We start from the raw sequence: 18,252 nt of genomic DNA, 5'->3' as shown, positions 1-18,252 counted from the left end.
TAGTGATTTCAATGAGAACTGTATGAAAGCAGTGAAACTTACATAGATCTTTGTTGGAGAAATATGTGATGCATGTACACCTCAAAACTCTTATATATATATATATATATCCAAAAAAAAACTCCTTCCATTAGTTATAAAATTTTACAAATGAGACGATTATGTACAAATCCCTAAAAGGGATGCGATTGTTCCATCTTATGTGGATGCCCATTGACTCAAGAAAGGGAGAGGACGACCATTGTTGGATGAAGACTATGCATTGTCTTTCAACTCCCTCGGAGCTGCCCTTAAGGCCATCATATTGGCTCTTCAAAGTGGCTACAATTTCACTCCATATCTCTTGTAGTAACCTTGTTGGATGGGCGGTTTGGTTGGAGAAGACTCACCTACATCGTTGTTTCCATAGAATCCAAAGGGTTATTGGGTTGACCAATTCCAACACCTCTTGAGATTTGTCATTAAGAGGAATAGAGTGGACATTGTCGCTGGAGGAGAGAAGGACCCCTTATGCTTTTATCACCAAAGTCATCCCCTCCTCCTGATGCTCGTATCGGCCAATTGCAACTTGCCATGATAGCAAACATATATTTCCCCACTTGATTGAACCTTGCACCTGGCATAATTGCAACAAGCGGCCAACCCCCCGCCATATTCGATGGGACGTTGGGCAGTCCCACAGAGCGTGTTGTATATGATTCTACTGCATGTGGGCACTCTACACAATTAGGAGAGCTAAGGTTCTCACATTGGCATGCTCCCACCAGTAGGGACTTGGAAATTGGTAATTTGCCTCGCGTGTTGTTGTTTCCAAATTTTCTGCCAAAACTTGGTGATTATTGCGGAGGGAACTTGAAATGTGTGCCAAACCTTCGCAACAACCGGTTCTCAGGCGGCTTGAGCAGCTAGAATGTGATGACCCAATCTAATTGTGAATTGGAAGAAAGGGATGGGTTTGCTTCCTTGCCCCGCGTAGGGATCACACCATGTCCATTGCAAAGGGTCCCAACTGACCTTACGTAGCCATGTGTTTTCATGAGTACACATATGCCAATCGGGCAGTACTTTGATCGTATCAGGATCTACTAAAACTCTTCTATATATATGCTCAAGTTCTCGATTGATTGTCTTGATGCAAAAATCTACATATCTCTCATAAGCAAATGATACCTTCATGCATTTAATTAAATAACAATGATGTTATTTCTTTCTTTCCAAATCCTTAATATATGTTCTGGCTCACTATTTAAGCTCAACCCAACTCCATTGCACAAGCTAGAGGAAGACGTCAATGTGGGAGGCATTATTGATCATGTAAATTTTACATGTAACGAATTCCACTTAGATATATCTCAAATCTAAACCATTTCCTCAAATTTGCCCCCTCTTTTTTGGGGGAGTTAATCCAAACCTCTTGAATCATCTTTGTCTTGCAAATGTTGGAGCTTACCAAAAACATGGGACATATTTCAGTAAGTGTACCGTAGGATTGTTTTTCATTCATGTTGCGACAACGAGATCGCCGAGTCAATGATCTAATTTGTTTGTACCTACGAAACGAGAGTTATGATCCTTCAAATCGCCGCAACGACAGGAATATAACGAGCAAAACCCATGGATATATTAGCGCGCTGCTTTCACGAGGGAATGAGCATAATGGTCGCGATTATCGTGAGATCTGGCTTGTGTGTGATGCTATGCATGGAGAATGAGGCATTGGGGAGCTATGCATAATGCCATCAAAGAGTGAGGCCTAGGGGGGAGGGGCTAATTCTGTAAATTTGGCCATTTTTGGTTGTATGTACATATTGTGTATTATTGTGTTTGGGTATGTGGGCGATATTGTGGTGCTCACATGGACCACACCTAGATTAGGCCCCTACCAAGCCCCATGCACCACACATAGACCACACCCAAATTAGGCCCCTACCAAGCCTCATGCACCACACCCAAACTAGGCCCCCACCAAGCCCCATAATTAGTAGAGCTAATTGGAGCAGGAGAACACCCTCCACGCTAAGAGAGAGTCTATAAAATGTAACTTGAGACATAATGAAAAGGGGGGCTATTCTTGAGAGCATTTCACATCTTGAGCATTTCACATCTTGGTGGAGAAGACGGGCCAAGCCACCCCAACTCACGACCCCAACAACGCCCGCCACGATGCAACACGACAACAACGACGGCAACGCAAACTCGATGAATCCGGAATTCCTACAACACAATCAAGGACACCAGCCCACATCGCCAATCGACCAACTGGTTCAAGCTCTGTCCAACATCATTTTACAAGTTAACCATACTAACCAAGCCATGTTGTCCTTTCTTTCAGCACGATCCGAGCCACAACAAAATCTCCCGGACTCTCGAGTTCGCCCAAAACCGTTCTCCGGCCTACCATCGGAAGACGTCCTCTCTTGGCTGGATCATTTCGAAATGGTGGCCAGTTACCACCAGTGGCCACACCCTCGGAAGGCAATGGAGATGAAGACACTCCTCGAGAATATCGCGGCAACATGGCTTGTACAACAACCCGAAGAGACACGCAATGACTGGGATCTATTACGGGCAGCCATGATTCGGAATTTTGCTCATCAAGACTCCCGCCAGACGGCCCTACAACAACTTGAGTCAATTACCCAACAACCACGCGAACCCATCACCCAGTTCGCGGTTCGTTTTGTGCAGATCCTACGTCGGGCTGACGCCAACATGTCGGAGGACATGAAGTTGTTTTTTTTCTGGCCGCGTATACGACATGACCTCCACCGCCGTGTACGCGATCAAGGCCCGACGACACTACACGAAGCCATCCTCACTGCCCAACACATCGAAGCTGCAGACGCGCACGACATGCACACACCAGGTAATCTCAGTCATGATCATACAAACACTATACCAGCCGTCACTCCCATGGACATCGACATCCAGAACGCGCAATTACGTGCCAAGCGTGCATTGCCCGAACGAGACAGCCAGGGACGCCCCAAATGTTTCTACTGCAACAACTATGGCCACATTCGGCGTCACTGCCGAAAGTGGCAGAATCACCAACAGAAGCAGAACGTCCAATTAGCTGACGCTGCCTCCCTCTCTGAGCTCCCGGAAAACTAATGCGCGGGGTGCCGCAGGGAGAGCCGCCCCCGCACGTCCACGCCTCCACTTCATCAACTTCGCCCGTTTGTACCACAATCGCCCGCCTCCAGCACACGACCCAAGAAGTTCTCCTCGACTCCGGTAGCAGCATCTCTTCCATCAGCGCAGATTTAGTCACCCAATTACAACTTCCCACGAGCCACGCACCGCCCATTAAAATCCTCTTCGGCGACCAACAACGGGTGTACCACTCACATATGCAAGTCAGGTGCATGCTCACCATTAGTTCCGCCCAGATCCACCATCATTTCTACGTCCTCCCGCGCCAGTTGTTCCCAATCACCTTGGGATGTGATTGGTTCCTCCATAGTCGAGCCTGTCTCGATTTCTCCGCACAACAACTCATCCTCCCAAATCACATTCCGATCGCGCTCTTCACTACTCCGCGGGATACCACCCACATCAGCAACACACAGTACCTGATATCACCGGCGGAGCGCATCAACGACATCAGACGGCTCCTCGCCACCTTTCCCTCGTTGTCTACACCGCCTGTAAAACCTCCCTCAGTCCGTTTTCCGATTCACCACACGATTCCTACAGGCAACGCCCGCCCCATCAACGCAGCTCCCCGACGTCGCTCGCCTCTCGACCACGAGCGCATCGACAACGCCGTCAAAACTATGCTCCAACAAGGGATTATCACACCTTCCAAGAGCGAGTGGATCTCGGAGCCACACATGGTAAAGAAAGGGGATGGTTCTTACCGCTTTTGTGTCGACTTCCGACAATTGAACCATGTCACCACCCATGACCGATACCATCTCCCTCGTATCGATGACCTCCTCGACCAGCTTGGCAAATCAAAGTACTTCACCTCCCTCGATCTAGCCTCGGGATATTGGCAGATCCCGATGAATCCTCACGATGCCCACAAAACTGCATTCCGCACTAGGAAAGGCATTTTTCAGTTCACACGGATGCCCTTTGGCCTATCTGATGCGGGGAGCACATTCCAACGAATGGCTAATGCCATCTTCGATGATCTCATCACCCGCCGTGTCGTTATCGTCTATCTAGACGATATTCTGGTACATACAAGCACTTGGGCAGAACACCTTCAAGTCCTTCGGGAGGTCCTAACTTGTGTTCAACGCTATCGATTGCAGCTGCAATGGAAGAAGTGCCGATGGGGTAGTACGTGCCTCCGCTTCCTTGGGTACGTCATCTCCTTCGACGGAATACAAATGGACCCGGAGAAGACAGAAGCAGTCCAAAAATTCCCACGCCCCACCACAGTCAAGCAGCTTCAACACTTCCTCGGCCTCCTCACGTTCTCTCTTCGTTTCATCCCATGGCTAGCCGACCTGTCAGCCCCACTACGCGCGCTCCTACAAAAAGACGCACCCTTCCTGTGGACCGAAGCCTGCGAATCCAGCTTCCTGCAGCTCAAGAGAACACTCCAAGCCTCTGACCTCCTGGCCCACCCTGATTTCACAAAGCCTTTCCATCTGCAGACGGATGCCTCCAATGTCGGCCTTGGTGCGGTCCTGCTCCAATCCGACGACAACGACCAACTCCGCCCGATTGCCTACATCAGTCGGTCACTTACCAAAGCCGAACAAAATTACTCGACAACTGAAAAAGAGTTCCTCGCCATCGTCTGGGCATTCCATCGTTTCCACCCATACCTTCACGGATCAAATACATCAGTCGAAACAGACCATCAACCATTGCTCTCCCTCATAAAGAAGGCTCATCCACCCGGCCGCTTACTTCGTTGGGTTTTGGCGCTACAGGATTACACATTCACTCTGCGCTATCGCCATGGTCCACAAAACATCGTCGCCGATGGATTATCCCGCATATCCTTTCAGGCGAACCAGATCACCTCCAACACAATCGATTTCCCCATATCCTCGTCCCAAATGGCCAACATGCAACAACACGACAAACAAATCCAAGATATCTGCCACCGCCTACGAGTTGAACCAACATCATCACTCACCAAGCAATTCATGATCCAGGATAATGTCCTACTTTTTTGTCAAGTAGGCAAAGAACCCCGAGTCTACGTGCTTGAGCAACTACGCCAGTCTTACCTTCGTTTCTTCCACAATCACCCGTTGTCCGGCCACTTGGGTTTTCATAAGGTGCTCGACAAAATTCGTCGCAAATTCTATTGGCCTGGGCTACGCCACGAGGTCGCCTCCTACATCAAAGCATGCAACTTATGTCAGGCCATCAAATCACCTCAAGTGGCTCAAGGCCTCTTACATCCGATACAAGTTCAAGCTCCATTTGAAATCGTCGGATGGGACATTATGGGCCCCTTTCCCGAGTCACAAGGAGGGAACGAATTCATCCTCGTCATCACCGAGTACTTGACGCGTTGGGCTGAGACGGCCGCTATCCCAGATGCAAAGGCTATGACCATCGCCTCCAAACTATTGGAGAAAATCATCTTCCCCCACGGTTGCCCACTCCAAATCTTGTCCGATTGAGGACCCCAGTTCAACGGTGAGCTCCTACGCCTCGTTTCACCCCAGTTATTCACGTCACCCTACCATCCGCAAACGAATGGGTTGACGGAGCGCCTCAATCGAACCTTAAAACAACAAATCTCAGCCTACATCGATCCGCTGCACTCAACCTGGGACCGAATCTTGCCCTTCGTTACGCATGCCTACAACACAACTGTGCAAGCCTCTACCCGCATTAGCCCATTTCGGGCCCTTTACGGAAGGGACCCGCGCTTACCCCCAGAAGTGGCAGTCCCGCAACCAACCACACGACTCCACGCTGACGCAGTGTCTTGGTGGTCCCACCTACAACAACTCCAGCCCCTCCTCCGCAAAGCCATCACGAGCAACCTGCACCAGGCACAACTACGCCAAAAACGACAACACGATATAGGCCGTGTCGATCATCAATACCACGTCGGTGACAAAGTCCTCGTCTACTTCCCCATCCGTCGTCGCGGTCTCAGCGAATCGCTCATGCACCGATGGATCGGTCCCTTCGAAGTTCAAAAGCAGATACGTGACACTACATACCTGCTCCGCCGCGCCTCCAACAACCGCTCTACCTTTGCTCACCAGTCTCGCATGAAGCCCTTCCATCAACTACCACCGCCCCCGCCCACACTCATGCCTACGCCCACGCCCGTGTCATCCCCCCGTCTGGAACCGTCGTCCACGCCTTGTCGCGCTTCGACTGCACAGTAACTTTTTTTTTTACAAGGGGGAATTGTGGTGGTCACATGGACCACACCTAGATTAGGCCCCTACCAAGCCCCATGCACCACACATAGACCACACCCAAATTAGGCCCCTACCAAGCCTCATGCACCACACCCAAACTAGGCCCCCACCAAGCCCCATAATTAGTAGAGCTAATTGGAGCGGGAGAACACCCTCCACGCTAAGAGAGAGTCTATAAAATGTAACTTGAGACATAATGAAAAGGGGGGCTATTCTTGAGAGCATTTCACAATATGATGATATATGTATGTATGTATGTATGTATGTATAATGTATGTATAATGTATGTATGTATGTATGTATGTATGTATGTATAATGTATGTATAATGTATGTATGTATGTATAAAATATGTATAATGTATGTATGTATGTATGTATGTATGTATGTATAATGTATGTATAATGTATGTATATCCAGCAGAAACAGGGGATGAGAAACAGACCACACGCGACTTTGCAAACGTGGAGAATGGATGCACCACTAACTCGCCCATTGATCTGCCCAGTCAGCTCAGAAAAGCGTCCCTTGTGCAGATTTTGGATAACGAGGAAGAAAACGCGAGAAGAAAAAGAATCCAGATGAACGATTGAAACCCATGTGTCTTCCCTGGTATTAGCTCAAAACAAGAGCTATAGGTTTCAAGCAGAGATTGAAAGATCACGTGTCGAGACACAGTATTATAGAGCTCCTTGAAGACGACCCATCAGTTCTATAAAGACGCTTCTGGAAGGTAACCCATCATCGACAATAGCATGTTTTACATGGATTCCATCAATGGAAGAAGATCATGTATTGCAGAGGATCCATCAATGGAAAAGTATGTGTTGCGTACATAACAGAACTGTTTGAACCGTCAATGGAGCAATATGTATTGCAAAGAACCCGTTATTGGAAGGGCATGTGATGTAGAGAATCCGTCATTAAGAAAGAGCTTTCTGAAGACCCATCAACAAAAGAGTTTTTAGAGGATAACCAATCACTCATTTCTTGCAGCTTAGGTGGAGATTTGTTTATTAATCACTGAGCAGAGGAAGAAAGTTCTTAGTTTGGACTGTGCTGTATGGTATATTTATTGCTGTGAGCTCGTTGTGACCATATTTTGATAGCTATGGTAGGAAATTCAAGAGCTTCCTCATCACTAGAAGCATCCGGTTTCACATCCCCCAATGGCAATATACTCCTGGTAGTCATCTCTTGCACCCTCATTTTTAATGTTCTCTTTGTAATACTTCGATGAACATTATGAGCTCCATTAGTGAAATATGTTTTTTGGTATACCTACCTTATATATTTAATAGGGTCAATTATGGGAGTAAAAGGAGCTGTGTAACAAAAGTCAATGATGATATCTTTAGTTTTAGATTGAGAAAATGGTAATTAGAATGTTTTAACATGACATTTATTTGAAAGATCTCGATGAGACGATTGCAGAATCGCTAGACTCTCAATTTGAAGATCACACGAAGAAGTTATGGACTTCTTTTACCTCACACTATAACAAATCACTTCTCCAAGGCCAAAAATTGCAATTATCATATTATTAAGGAAGGTCCCTTTTCTCTTTCAAATTTTCCAGAATGGTAGTAGCATCCTCTCGAAGAAGGATATGTTTGACTTCACTGCTGTAATGTTTCGGTCTGTGATGCAAACTGTTGATAATCTGCAAACATTGCACTCTACAAATATATCAGTCCATGGTTGTGGCTGTAATATACAACCAGAGTCTTATTTATGCTACCTTTGTATAATTCACACCAGCAGTGATACCGTTGGGACGATATCTGTTTTCCACTGTATTCTTAACAGTTGGTGCATATATAAGTCTCACTGCCTGCAGAATATTATTTGTGGAGAGGTATTTTCCATCTGAGAGTCCTTACTGTCAATCTGGATGGAGTTGTTTTACTCTCTTTCCAATCTATAGGATGCTTCACAGGCACATCTCAAACTTCTCTTATATAGACAACTGTTTGATACACAGCTCTATACACAGGTCATAGAGACAAGGCCTTGACACACTTTGCATCTAGTGGTTTGATGTATACCTTTTACAGTAATATATATGTATCTTTCTCTAAAGAGAATGCAAACAAACAGCCATAATTGTTCTGATCCTTGTCTTTTATGCCTGTGATTTATATACAGCAAGAAAGCTCACGTCCTGGCTTACAAATGCACCTCTATTCCTTTATTCATAAACCCCAAATTCTCACAATCATAGGTTTTCATTTGGAACTCACCTAATGAGGTAATCCTGAGATGCTTCCTAGAAAGGAAAAACTTACGAAAAATATAAACATCAGTCTTGGTGAACTTCCATAAAAAGATTTCAATAGAGGATATCGACCTATATACGCTTCAAGCATTGATTAACTTTAGTACATAAATTCATTGTGCTATTATTTTTAGTGTCATATGCAGAACTGACGATTTACAGTTATATAGCTCACCTGAATTTTGAAAAAAAGGGTCACCCTGCAAATTCTGTAAGATAATTTGTATCTTTATGAAAATCCATTCAATGAGTCATTACACTTACTGTTTTCTAGATTACTGATAGTACTTAACATTGAGGTCTGGATCTGACTTAAAAATTCCTTGCTATCTGATTGTCTTGGTCTTTAAACTTAGTCTTCTTTGTATTTATTTCAGGCTTATAATGGAAGGCCACATAAATCCTTGATTTCTACTTGTTTACACTCAAGACCGCAATGCCACTTCCGTATCAAACACAAAAAGTCAACGTGTTTTGAACAAAGTCGATTTATGGATTTCAAACACGGAACTGCAGACCCCAGATTACAAGCGTGGATGTACAAGTACAGAGCAAAAAAATGCAATTTGTTCATATCAGATCAGAGATTACCCTTAATCCCGAGAGCTGAAGTAAGCATAGCAGCAGGATTGGATGTTATTAATGATTTGGGTCTAGATACTCTAACATTTTTAGCAGCAACAGTTTTTGTTGTACCAACATTCAAGGCTATTAAAGCCAGCCCGGTATGCTGACCTATTATTTGTATTTTGCACCACTCGTGATATTGATGTTATATATGATTCATGCATTACTCAAGCACCAAACATATCTTTCTTTTGGCAGATCTTGGGTTTCTTTTTGACTGGTGTTGTTCTCAACCAGCTGGGCTTGATTCGAAACATTGTTGATGTCAAAGCCTTATCCGAATTAGGCATTCTTTTTCTTGTGAGTATGTGATTGCAATGTGTTAAAATTATAGAGTAACTGCATGCTGGAAATATTTTGAGAGTTCAAGGATATTGGTGTACTTCTTAAAAATCATGGGCTCTTCATTGTACAGGTTGAGTAGATACTTGATAACTTGAGATTTCTCTCCGCTCAAAACAATCATGTTTTGTAAAGTAATACGCTATGAGCAATCTAGTTGGAACTGATTACTTTGTAAGCCTTTAACGGGTTGTCTTTTGGAGTAAAATGAGAATAAGGAAAGCTAAAATGTTGTGCACTTGTCGGCTTACAAGAAGTGCATAATTTGGGAGCAGTTCCAATTTGTACTAATCCATTAAAATTTTGAAAACAATAAAGAAAACACACTATATCTAGTACAATCATAAATCTTTGACAGACAGAAACACCGAGAATCGTTTCTGTGATAGCATCTGTTTTTGCAATTTTCCAGGAACGGCTACCTTCATCAAACATAGGATATCCTACTGTCTTTCTATAAGTATTAGAAATGCAGTTGTGAAGCCAGAGCAATGTTTTAACTCAGTCAATGCAAGGCAGGGCTGCAAGGATTGGGTTAGTTACCACAAACCTAATAACTGAGACGACAAAAGTGTTCCAGTAAAGAACCTTTTGCCTCATGCTCATAATGGAATGAAGGCATGGAGAGGTAAAGGTTCTATCTTGAACTTGGCTATGTAAGGTGACCTTAGCTGAGAAATCCAAGGATGTAGGTTACAGTGGCCACACGATGTCCATGGGATAATATGGTATCAGGGGCTTATATTATGTATGGCTGACTCTGGTTGGGAGTGACATGGCTACAAAAAGTGCTGGAATTAGAGACCAAATAAGTGCAGTAATTTCAGCTCTAGGAATTAACATTCTGCAGCCAATTTAAGGTTTATGTTCCATGGCTCATGGGTTGCACAATGTGTGCCTGACTTAGCTTAAAACAAAGTGTACATTTTTACACTATCAAAGGTTGCTGGCTCATTCAGCTAGTAAGGTAAAGATCTGATGGTTATTAGTATCTTTATCATGGTCATTTTGCAATAAGTAAACTTTTATTTGTTCTTGATAACAATATTAAAAACTTTTTAATTAATTAATTAGAATTAAGAAGTTATAATATCAACATCAAGAAGAATTCTGATTCTGTTTACCAAAAATTGGATCTTTCCAGTTGTTTGAGATGGGCTTGGAGTTATCATTAGCACGGTTAAAAGCACTTGCAAAGTTTGCTTTTGGTATGGGCCTAGCACAGGTTTGTTTTCATTCAATTTTTTAACAGTGTTCATTCTGTAGGAATATTGGAAGTTTAAAAGGATATTTCCATATTGGAGGATCATTATCTAACTGTTTTGGAATATCAGAATTGCTACTTGTTTTATGATTTTACCAGGTTTTGCTTTCTACTTTAGCATTTACGGCATTTGAGCTTCCACCAAATGGTGCTATTGGGACAAAAATTCTAGAGTTTCTATTTCATTCGAGACCCGATTTGGTATAACTCCCCTCTCAAGAAGGCAGGCCGTTTCTTTCTTGAATACTCAAATTTTAGATATTGAGTGGTCTCTCAATGATTTATACTCATTCTGTATAAATTAGCTAAATAGTAGAATGATGGAAATTGGAATTACTATATACTCAACTAACTGGCAAAATGGTATCCAGGTAAATATTCGGACAATAGATGAAGCAGTAGTTATTGGAGCTGCACTCTCAATGTCATCTTCAGCCTTTGTTTTGCAGGTTTGTCACACGAAGAATGATTGTATGTATAATGAAATAAATGGGCTAAATAATGTTGTGTATGCTCTATAAGAGAAACTAAAGACAGGTACAATCCTAGGCATATATGTTGTATACAAAGTATCTGTTATTCCATATCATCACAGTGAGTGATGTGGTGAATGATAATGGTACTGTGCTTGCATCTCCAGAAATCGTGGGAAAATCAGTAAGGCAATATAGGTTGGGTTGCAAACATTTAATTAGTAACGGCCCTCATTTTTAAGGTTGGCACAGTGATGGGAAATATTCTCTGTCTCCATCGAATGAAGTAGCAAGTTCCATATGATGAGACAAGTTTTATCCCCAAGATTGTTGTATTTTGGATACTGCATTTTGTTTGTACGAAGCTATTGCACATGTTAAAGATCCAGGCCAGCCAATGACTATTTTACTTGTGGATTTCAAGAAGACTTTGTGTATTGGAACTTCACACCCGGCATCCATCATGATTACTATCTGTGGATATTTCATATAGTCCTCTATACATTTCTCACTTGTTGGTCGATAGTTTGTTCCTAACCAGGTATTACTTTATATGCATGGTATACTACATCTTACTGGATGCTAAATAGAGACCAACCTCTCAGATTCAACCCTGGATGCTACATAGAGACTAACCCTGGCTTTGATGGATTGGGCCAGGGTACGAGTGGTTGGGCACATTGGTTCTTCCTAAGCACAGTGGGGCTTGGAGGCTATAGAACCTGTGATGCAGACTGAGATGTTCTCCACAAGATCTTTACCTTAAGGCTCTTCCCAAATATGGGCTAGGAGAATTGTTTTAGTTTAGAGTGCCATGTGCTTCTATGGCGATTGTGACCCATTTCTACCTAGCCAGCAAAGTTCTTTGACGAGATCTTTCATGTTCTTTTTCACCTAGGCTCCTATCTGATATCTCGTTTCTTCATTCACATACTTTTGATTTACACATTGAGTGGCAGTCTCTTGTTTGCAGCCACATGTTAGATATGCTCAAAGTCTCCCTGCGAGAATACACATGATTAAGATGCTGCATATTCTCCTCCTGTTCAGAGTTTGGAATCCAGAAGTTGGATGCGCTCATTCCATTTACCACAATTTATAATGCCATCTATTCTATTATCAGAAGCTTGCGGCATGTGGAGAAGGGAGTCATATATTGGAATCTAGTCAACATGCTTTGCAGACCACAATACTTTGATAGAACTCTGATTCTGCATATAAGTTTTACAAATGCCATGTATGTTCCAACTTGTCAAGACATATAAATATGTAATGTCAATCAAGTTGCCGTGTTCGTAGAATAGTGTCAGAATGCAATAAAATAAACCTTGTTGCATTCTATGGGTTGGAGTGACTGGTTGACTTGAGATTAGCCCAAGAGAATGTCTTGAAAGTTGACATTACATTACAACATTTGCCTTGTTTCTTGTTTGTGTGAGATCCATGGAGAATCATGCAGTAGTCATGTGACTAACATTTGTGTATCCTGTTGAGTTCCTTGACTCCTTTACAAACAGATAGTTAGGAAGAAGCCAAGTTCTTATTGTTGGATTGACAGGATAACATTGATGACGTTTCTACACTGAGTTACTGGATTCCTATTAAAATGAACCTCCTTTCATTTTTATGATATCATAAAATTGGTGTTAAGCTGCGTCAGTATTACAACTAGCCCTGTAATTAATGTGTGGATATGCAACGAATTCATTCACCCAGTGGATGTTTCAATTCCCCTGAAAGTGGTATAAACATTGATGGCTCATCATATCATGGGTTGCAGGCAGCATGATCTCCCCAATTCTTTGCAATAAAAGGAACCATGTTACATTTTAGCAGTTGGCGTGTCTGTTTTACTTAGATTAGCACAAGATTGTCTTCAGAAATGTGTTCACTAAAAATGAATAGGAAGAACCCATTATTGATAATGAGTTAACATGATAGGATTGGAAATGATCATCCCTCTTGGAGGATGCACTGGGTGGTTCAGATGTATCTTGTAATGAAAGAAAACCAGTGAAGACAAATTGAATGATGAAAAGGGAAAGTCCAAAGTCATGTAAAGTTGGGTTATAGACCAAATATTGTATAGTGGGACAATCTAATGATGATGGAAATTTATTGGTGCTAACTTTCTTGTAAAATTGAATGTGTAAAGCAAGAATATTTTTGCTGCGTCAGGGGGTTTGCTTGTTTGGGACTTGCTAACTTGTCTATTTTGAATGCTTCAGCTTCTTGCAGAAAAAGGAGAACTCCCTACCCGTTTTGGTTCAGCAACACTGGGAATACTTCTTTTTCAGGTCCACTTCGTATTATTCTCTTAATATAGAACTTGTGATACTGCTGATAAGCTATAGGAATTCATGCTATACTTTGATTTAACCCGCAGGATATTGCTGTAGTTCCATTGTTGGTCATTTTACCAATACTCGAAAGTGGGGTATATGACAATGCTTCTCCTGCATATGTTTCTCTCAATTGTCATGGAAGTTCTTTGTTATCTGACATTTTCTTCTGTTGATGTTGATTCAGACACTTGGAAAGGAAAGTGTATGGCCACTACTTGCTGCTGAGAGCCTCAAAGCTCTTGGTGGGCTGGGAATTCTTTCTTTTGGTGGTCAAGTATTTCTGCGCCGTATATTTGAGGTGACATTTCGGGGGTGTCATTTAGCCTGAATAGATGCACAAACTGTACTAAAGAATAGGGCAAAACACCAAAATACCCCCTAATTTGTTGGCTATTTACAACACCACATTTGAGTTTTCCAAATTTACCAGAATATTCCTCTGTTATACAATCCAAATTTAAGTTTCTAAATAGGTTGTGGTTAATGGAATATCTATAGGTTGTGGCTGAATCCAGGAGCTCAGAAGCTTTCAATGCTCTATGTCTCTTGACTGTAACTGGTACATCACTAATTACTCAGAAGCTTGGATTTAGTGATACGGTGAGTATGTCTTCTGGTTAAGTTTTGTTGCAGTTTTAATACAGACCGTGTGTCAGGTACTTTTTAGTGTAGTTATTAGCATCTTTGTCATTTTGTTTTCGCTTCCAACAGTAGGCTACAATCCAAGTCCCAATGGTCTATATGTATATCACAAAAAATAAGGAAAACTGTAGATGTGGAGCATCCTGCATCTAATTTTTGAATCATTTATGCATTGAAACAGCTTGGAGCTTTTCTTGCTGGTGCACTTCTAGCAGAAACTAATTATCGAACCCAAATTGAAGCAGAAATTCGGCCTTTCAGGGGCTTACTCCTTGGGTTATTTTTTGTCACAACTGGCACTTCCATTGATATTGAGGTTTTGAAATTTTAACAACTAAGTAATTTGAATGATCAGGAATAAAAACTTAACCAGTATAAACTTTGTAAACCAGCTGTTAATACGGGAGTGGCCAAATGTGTTGACACTTCTTGGGGGGTTAATAGCAATAAAGACCGCAATCATCACGACTGTTGGACCCTTTGTTGGCCTCACACTACCAGAAAGTGTACGAATAGGGCTTCTACTCTCTCAAGGTGGAGAGTTTGCATTTGTTGTGTTTTCTCTTGCCAACAGGTTCGTCATTTCTTCATTTATAATTTGACTTCTATGAGGGTGAAATTTTGATTCATTCAAAGAGAATAATTACAATATCTTCCTTCAGGTTAGGAGTCTTGCCTTTGGAGCTGAACAGATTATTGATCATTGTCGTTGTTCTGTCAATGTCATTGACACCATTTTTGAATGAAGTGGGTCAAAAATTGGCAGGATTTATTGAAACACGGTTTGATATACCACAGACAAATGTACACATCTCATCTTCCAGATAATATTACTTAAAAAAGGGTACCATCTGAATTGGGATTTCATTTGGCATGGTTTGGTTAATGTAAAGCAGGTTTCAATTACAGAGACATTTGAGGTGAATGAACCTGTTGTCATTATAGGCTTTGGTCAAATGGGTCAGGTGATTTGTTTAATTGCATCTTGAAAGCCACTCGTAATATTTTCTTCTGATCAATTTTGACTGAGATCCTTGCATTTAGGTGCTAGCCAACTTCTTGTCTACTCCATTGGCAAGTGGGCTTGGAGGTGATTCTGCTGGATGGAGCTTCATAGCTTTTGACATGGATCCCACTAGAGTGATGGTATGCTGTATGTAATGAAAATTTGATCAGCTAGGATCCTTAATAATGCATTGATTGACTGATAATGATTGAATTCCATGCCTATATGTATGATAATTAACAGTCATTGATGCACTTTACAGTGTATTCACCTTCACAGTTCTCTTTCATATTTACAGTCCCTCAATATTCATTTTCGTCTTAGATGTATATGCACACATCAGTTAAATGCAACATTTTTGTTCTGAGCCATTGATAGTCATCTCTACGCGTTGCATAACCTTCTTATCCATAGCCTGGGTATGAAGCCAGTGTGCAGAAATATTAAAACTTCCACAACATAATTGGATGATAATACCTTTCTGTATGTCCAGCATATTTGCTTTGAACAGATCTGCATGTAATGTGCTGAAAAGTTCACATTTTGCAATAGTACAATGTTTAGGTTGGAGGTTTATGGTACTAAAATGTGCTTTGCATGTCTTCTTGCACAATATTGGAGGATAATTTGGATCTAATATATAGTTATTTACCAATCAGGCTGCTCGGAAATTAGGATTCCCAGTATTATATGGAGATGGATCTCGACCTGCTGTACTGCAAACAGCAGGCATCAATATGCCAAAGGCGGTTATGGTCATGTACACTTCCCGACAAAAGTCAGTGGAAGCAGTGGAGAGACTGCGGTTGGCATTCCCAGCGGTACAGTAAATATAGATCTTCGTGTGCCATTATGCATGGAGAAAGATGAAGTAAATTGCTGAGTATGGAGAAATATGTGCCCTATTACTGAGTGTGAATAGAGAACCTTTTTATATCTTTTGTTTTCTTGGGGTGTCAGGTTCCCATATATGCTCGTGCACAGGACCTTACTCATTTGGTGGACCTGAAGAATGCCGGAGCTACTGATGCCATTCTTGAGAATACAGAGGTGACATTTAGTTCTTGAATGTTGTTTTTTCAAAATAAAAAACAAAAAACTTATGGAAGTATACATAAAGTGCATCAAATTATCATATAGGGAAAGTAAACGTGGCATAGAATATACAACAAAATCGAAGAATCATGAGTGCTTGTTTCTAAGTAGATGGTTTTGAACGTTATCATTCTGGAGCTCTATTTTAAACTTTATATTGATCAGAGTTTGTGTTGTTGATTTCAGACAAGCTTGCAGCTTGGTTCAGTTTTACTACGAGGACTTGGTGCATTGTCTGATGATGTGAGCTTTTTGACACGGATAATGCGGGAATCAATAGAGCTGCGTGCACGTGTGGCACTTGAAAAACAGGAAGATAAAGAAGAAGATTGGGTGAAACCCTTTCAGGTTACACTAGGAGGGGTTAAATACGGAAATATGGATTTGTATTGTATGCTTCAATAATTTTTGACATATAGTGCATGCTATTCTGATAGGTTAAGGTGAGGCAAACATGGGATGCCCGAATGGCGAAACAGAACAAAAGAAAGACTCTTGAGATCAGCAACTCACGAGAGAAGGTTCCTGTTGCCACAGCTGTAAAGACAGAAGTAGACTTGGAGGGAACAACCATTACATCAATGGTAACTACCATGACACCGATTGATGTATCTTCTGAGCTCGAAACAAAGTCTAAAGAGGAGAAAAAAAATCAAAATTCCTCTTCAAAACTTGAGATTGAAACACTAGAATCTACCTCTGGTGACAAAGCAAAGGTGCCCTGGCATCAGCAGATGAATTTTAAAAGTTACGAAGACATTTCTTTATTATCAGAATTGCAAGATATTGACCCAGGTGAAGATGGAAGGGGAGTGACATGGTGTGCATTTACTACCGATAACAAATCTGATCTTGATGACGAAAACCCCTCTGAGGGTGATGCTTTAAACCAATTGATCCAATCAAATAGTGAATAAATCAATATGATTCTTGTTAGTCACATGTCAAGAAAAAATGCAAAATTTATAATATAAATTTATTGATCGTTCATATATCTCTCTTTTGAAAACGTACATTGTTGTATTGCTGGAGGAACCCATGGAATAAATCTCATCACCACAGTCGAGTTCCACCCCTGCACATATTGGCTCATTTCCTCTGCGGGCCTGGTAGAAAGTCTTCATGTTCACATTCTTTTTGTACATTTCAGAACTCTTTGTATAGGCCACAGACACAAGCACAGTACTCACATCCTATTTTGTTTCTACAAATATATGTAACCATGCAACCTAATGTTGAAAAAAGCAATTTCTGTCTACTTTTCAAAAATGAGGGGAAACATGCTGTTTGTTCTCAAAATGTCATCAGATGTACTAAGAACCATAATCTCTGGTTGTATTGTTACTTGGATTATGCACAAGGCTCTGTTTCTTGAAATATATATTATTATGCCACTGTTACTGTACATTTAGCACTGATATAATGAAGAATCAGCATCTCATCAAGGAAATAACATATTCAAATATGTACATGTCAATACCAAAAATAAGTAACTCATCTTCAAAGCTTGGGTCATGATGTAGATAGTTGTCTTTACTTTAGAGACATGCACACACTCAGCAGCTCAGAATGTGTAAGCATCACCAAACCATGCAACTGAATATTAAAGAATGCCTAATCATTACAAGAGTTGAGGCCTTACTGTATTACCAGCTAATTAATTCATTTAATAGCTTTTTATAATCATGATCACCTTTTAGCCATAAATATTTAAGATATAAATAAACAAGAGAAGGTTGGAAACCTTTTTAATAAATATTGAACACTGTTACGAACTGTGAATTCAAAATTAAAGAAGAATAAGAAAACTGAACCTAAACAC

The 18,252-nt window shown here is 41.5% G+C and overlaps 2 protein-coding genes across 2 annotated transcripts; both read left to right on the top strand.

The window, feature by feature from the left end:
• Window positions 1-2,089: 2,089 nt before the first annotated feature.
• LOC147868503 (uncharacterized) lies at window positions 2,090-3,334 on the top strand. Its single transcript, XM_087333423.1, has one exon. It carries the CDS (start codon window positions 2,164-2,166, stop codon window positions 3,112-3,114), a length of 951 nt encoding a protein of 316 aa, XP_087189549.1. The 5' UTR covers window positions 2,090-2,163; the 3' UTR covers window positions 3,115-3,334.
• A 3,694-nt stretch (window positions 3,335-7,028) lies between these two features.
• Window positions 7,029-17,699, top strand: KEA3 (K+ efflux antiporter 3). Its single transcript, XM_087320078.1, has 19 exons — window positions 7,029-7,544; window positions 9,014-9,361; window positions 9,462-9,563; window positions 10,750-10,830; window positions 10,969-11,070; window positions 11,241-11,318; window positions 13,571-13,639; window positions 13,729-13,779; window positions 13,872-13,985; window positions 14,186-14,287; window positions 14,511-14,645; window positions 14,722-14,903; window positions 14,992-15,133; window positions 15,226-15,294; window positions 15,374-15,475; window positions 15,995-16,156; window positions 16,296-16,385; window positions 16,617-16,778; window positions 16,868-17,699. The coding sequence occupies exons 1-19, from the start codon at window positions 7,470-7,472 to the stop codon at window positions 17,345-17,347; spliced, it is 2,646 nt and encodes an 881-aa protein (XP_087176204.1). The 5' UTR covers window positions 7,029-7,469; the 3' UTR covers window positions 17,348-17,699.
• Window positions 17,700-18,252: the final 553 nt, after the last annotated feature.

The sequence above is a fragment of the Azolla caroliniana genome, unplaced genomic scaffold, assembly GCF_043228905.1.
Source record: "Azolla caroliniana isolate FFs.n. ecotype wild unplaced genomic scaffold, voAzoCaro1.0.p SCAF_1, whole genome shotgun sequence".
In the NCBI taxonomy this organism is placed as follows: Eukaryota; Viridiplantae; Streptophyta; class Polypodiopsida; order Salviniales; family Salviniaceae; genus Azolla; species Azolla caroliniana.
The sequence above is the reverse complement of the archived record's forward strand: the minus strand, read 5'-3'. Positions and strand labels throughout refer to the sequence as shown.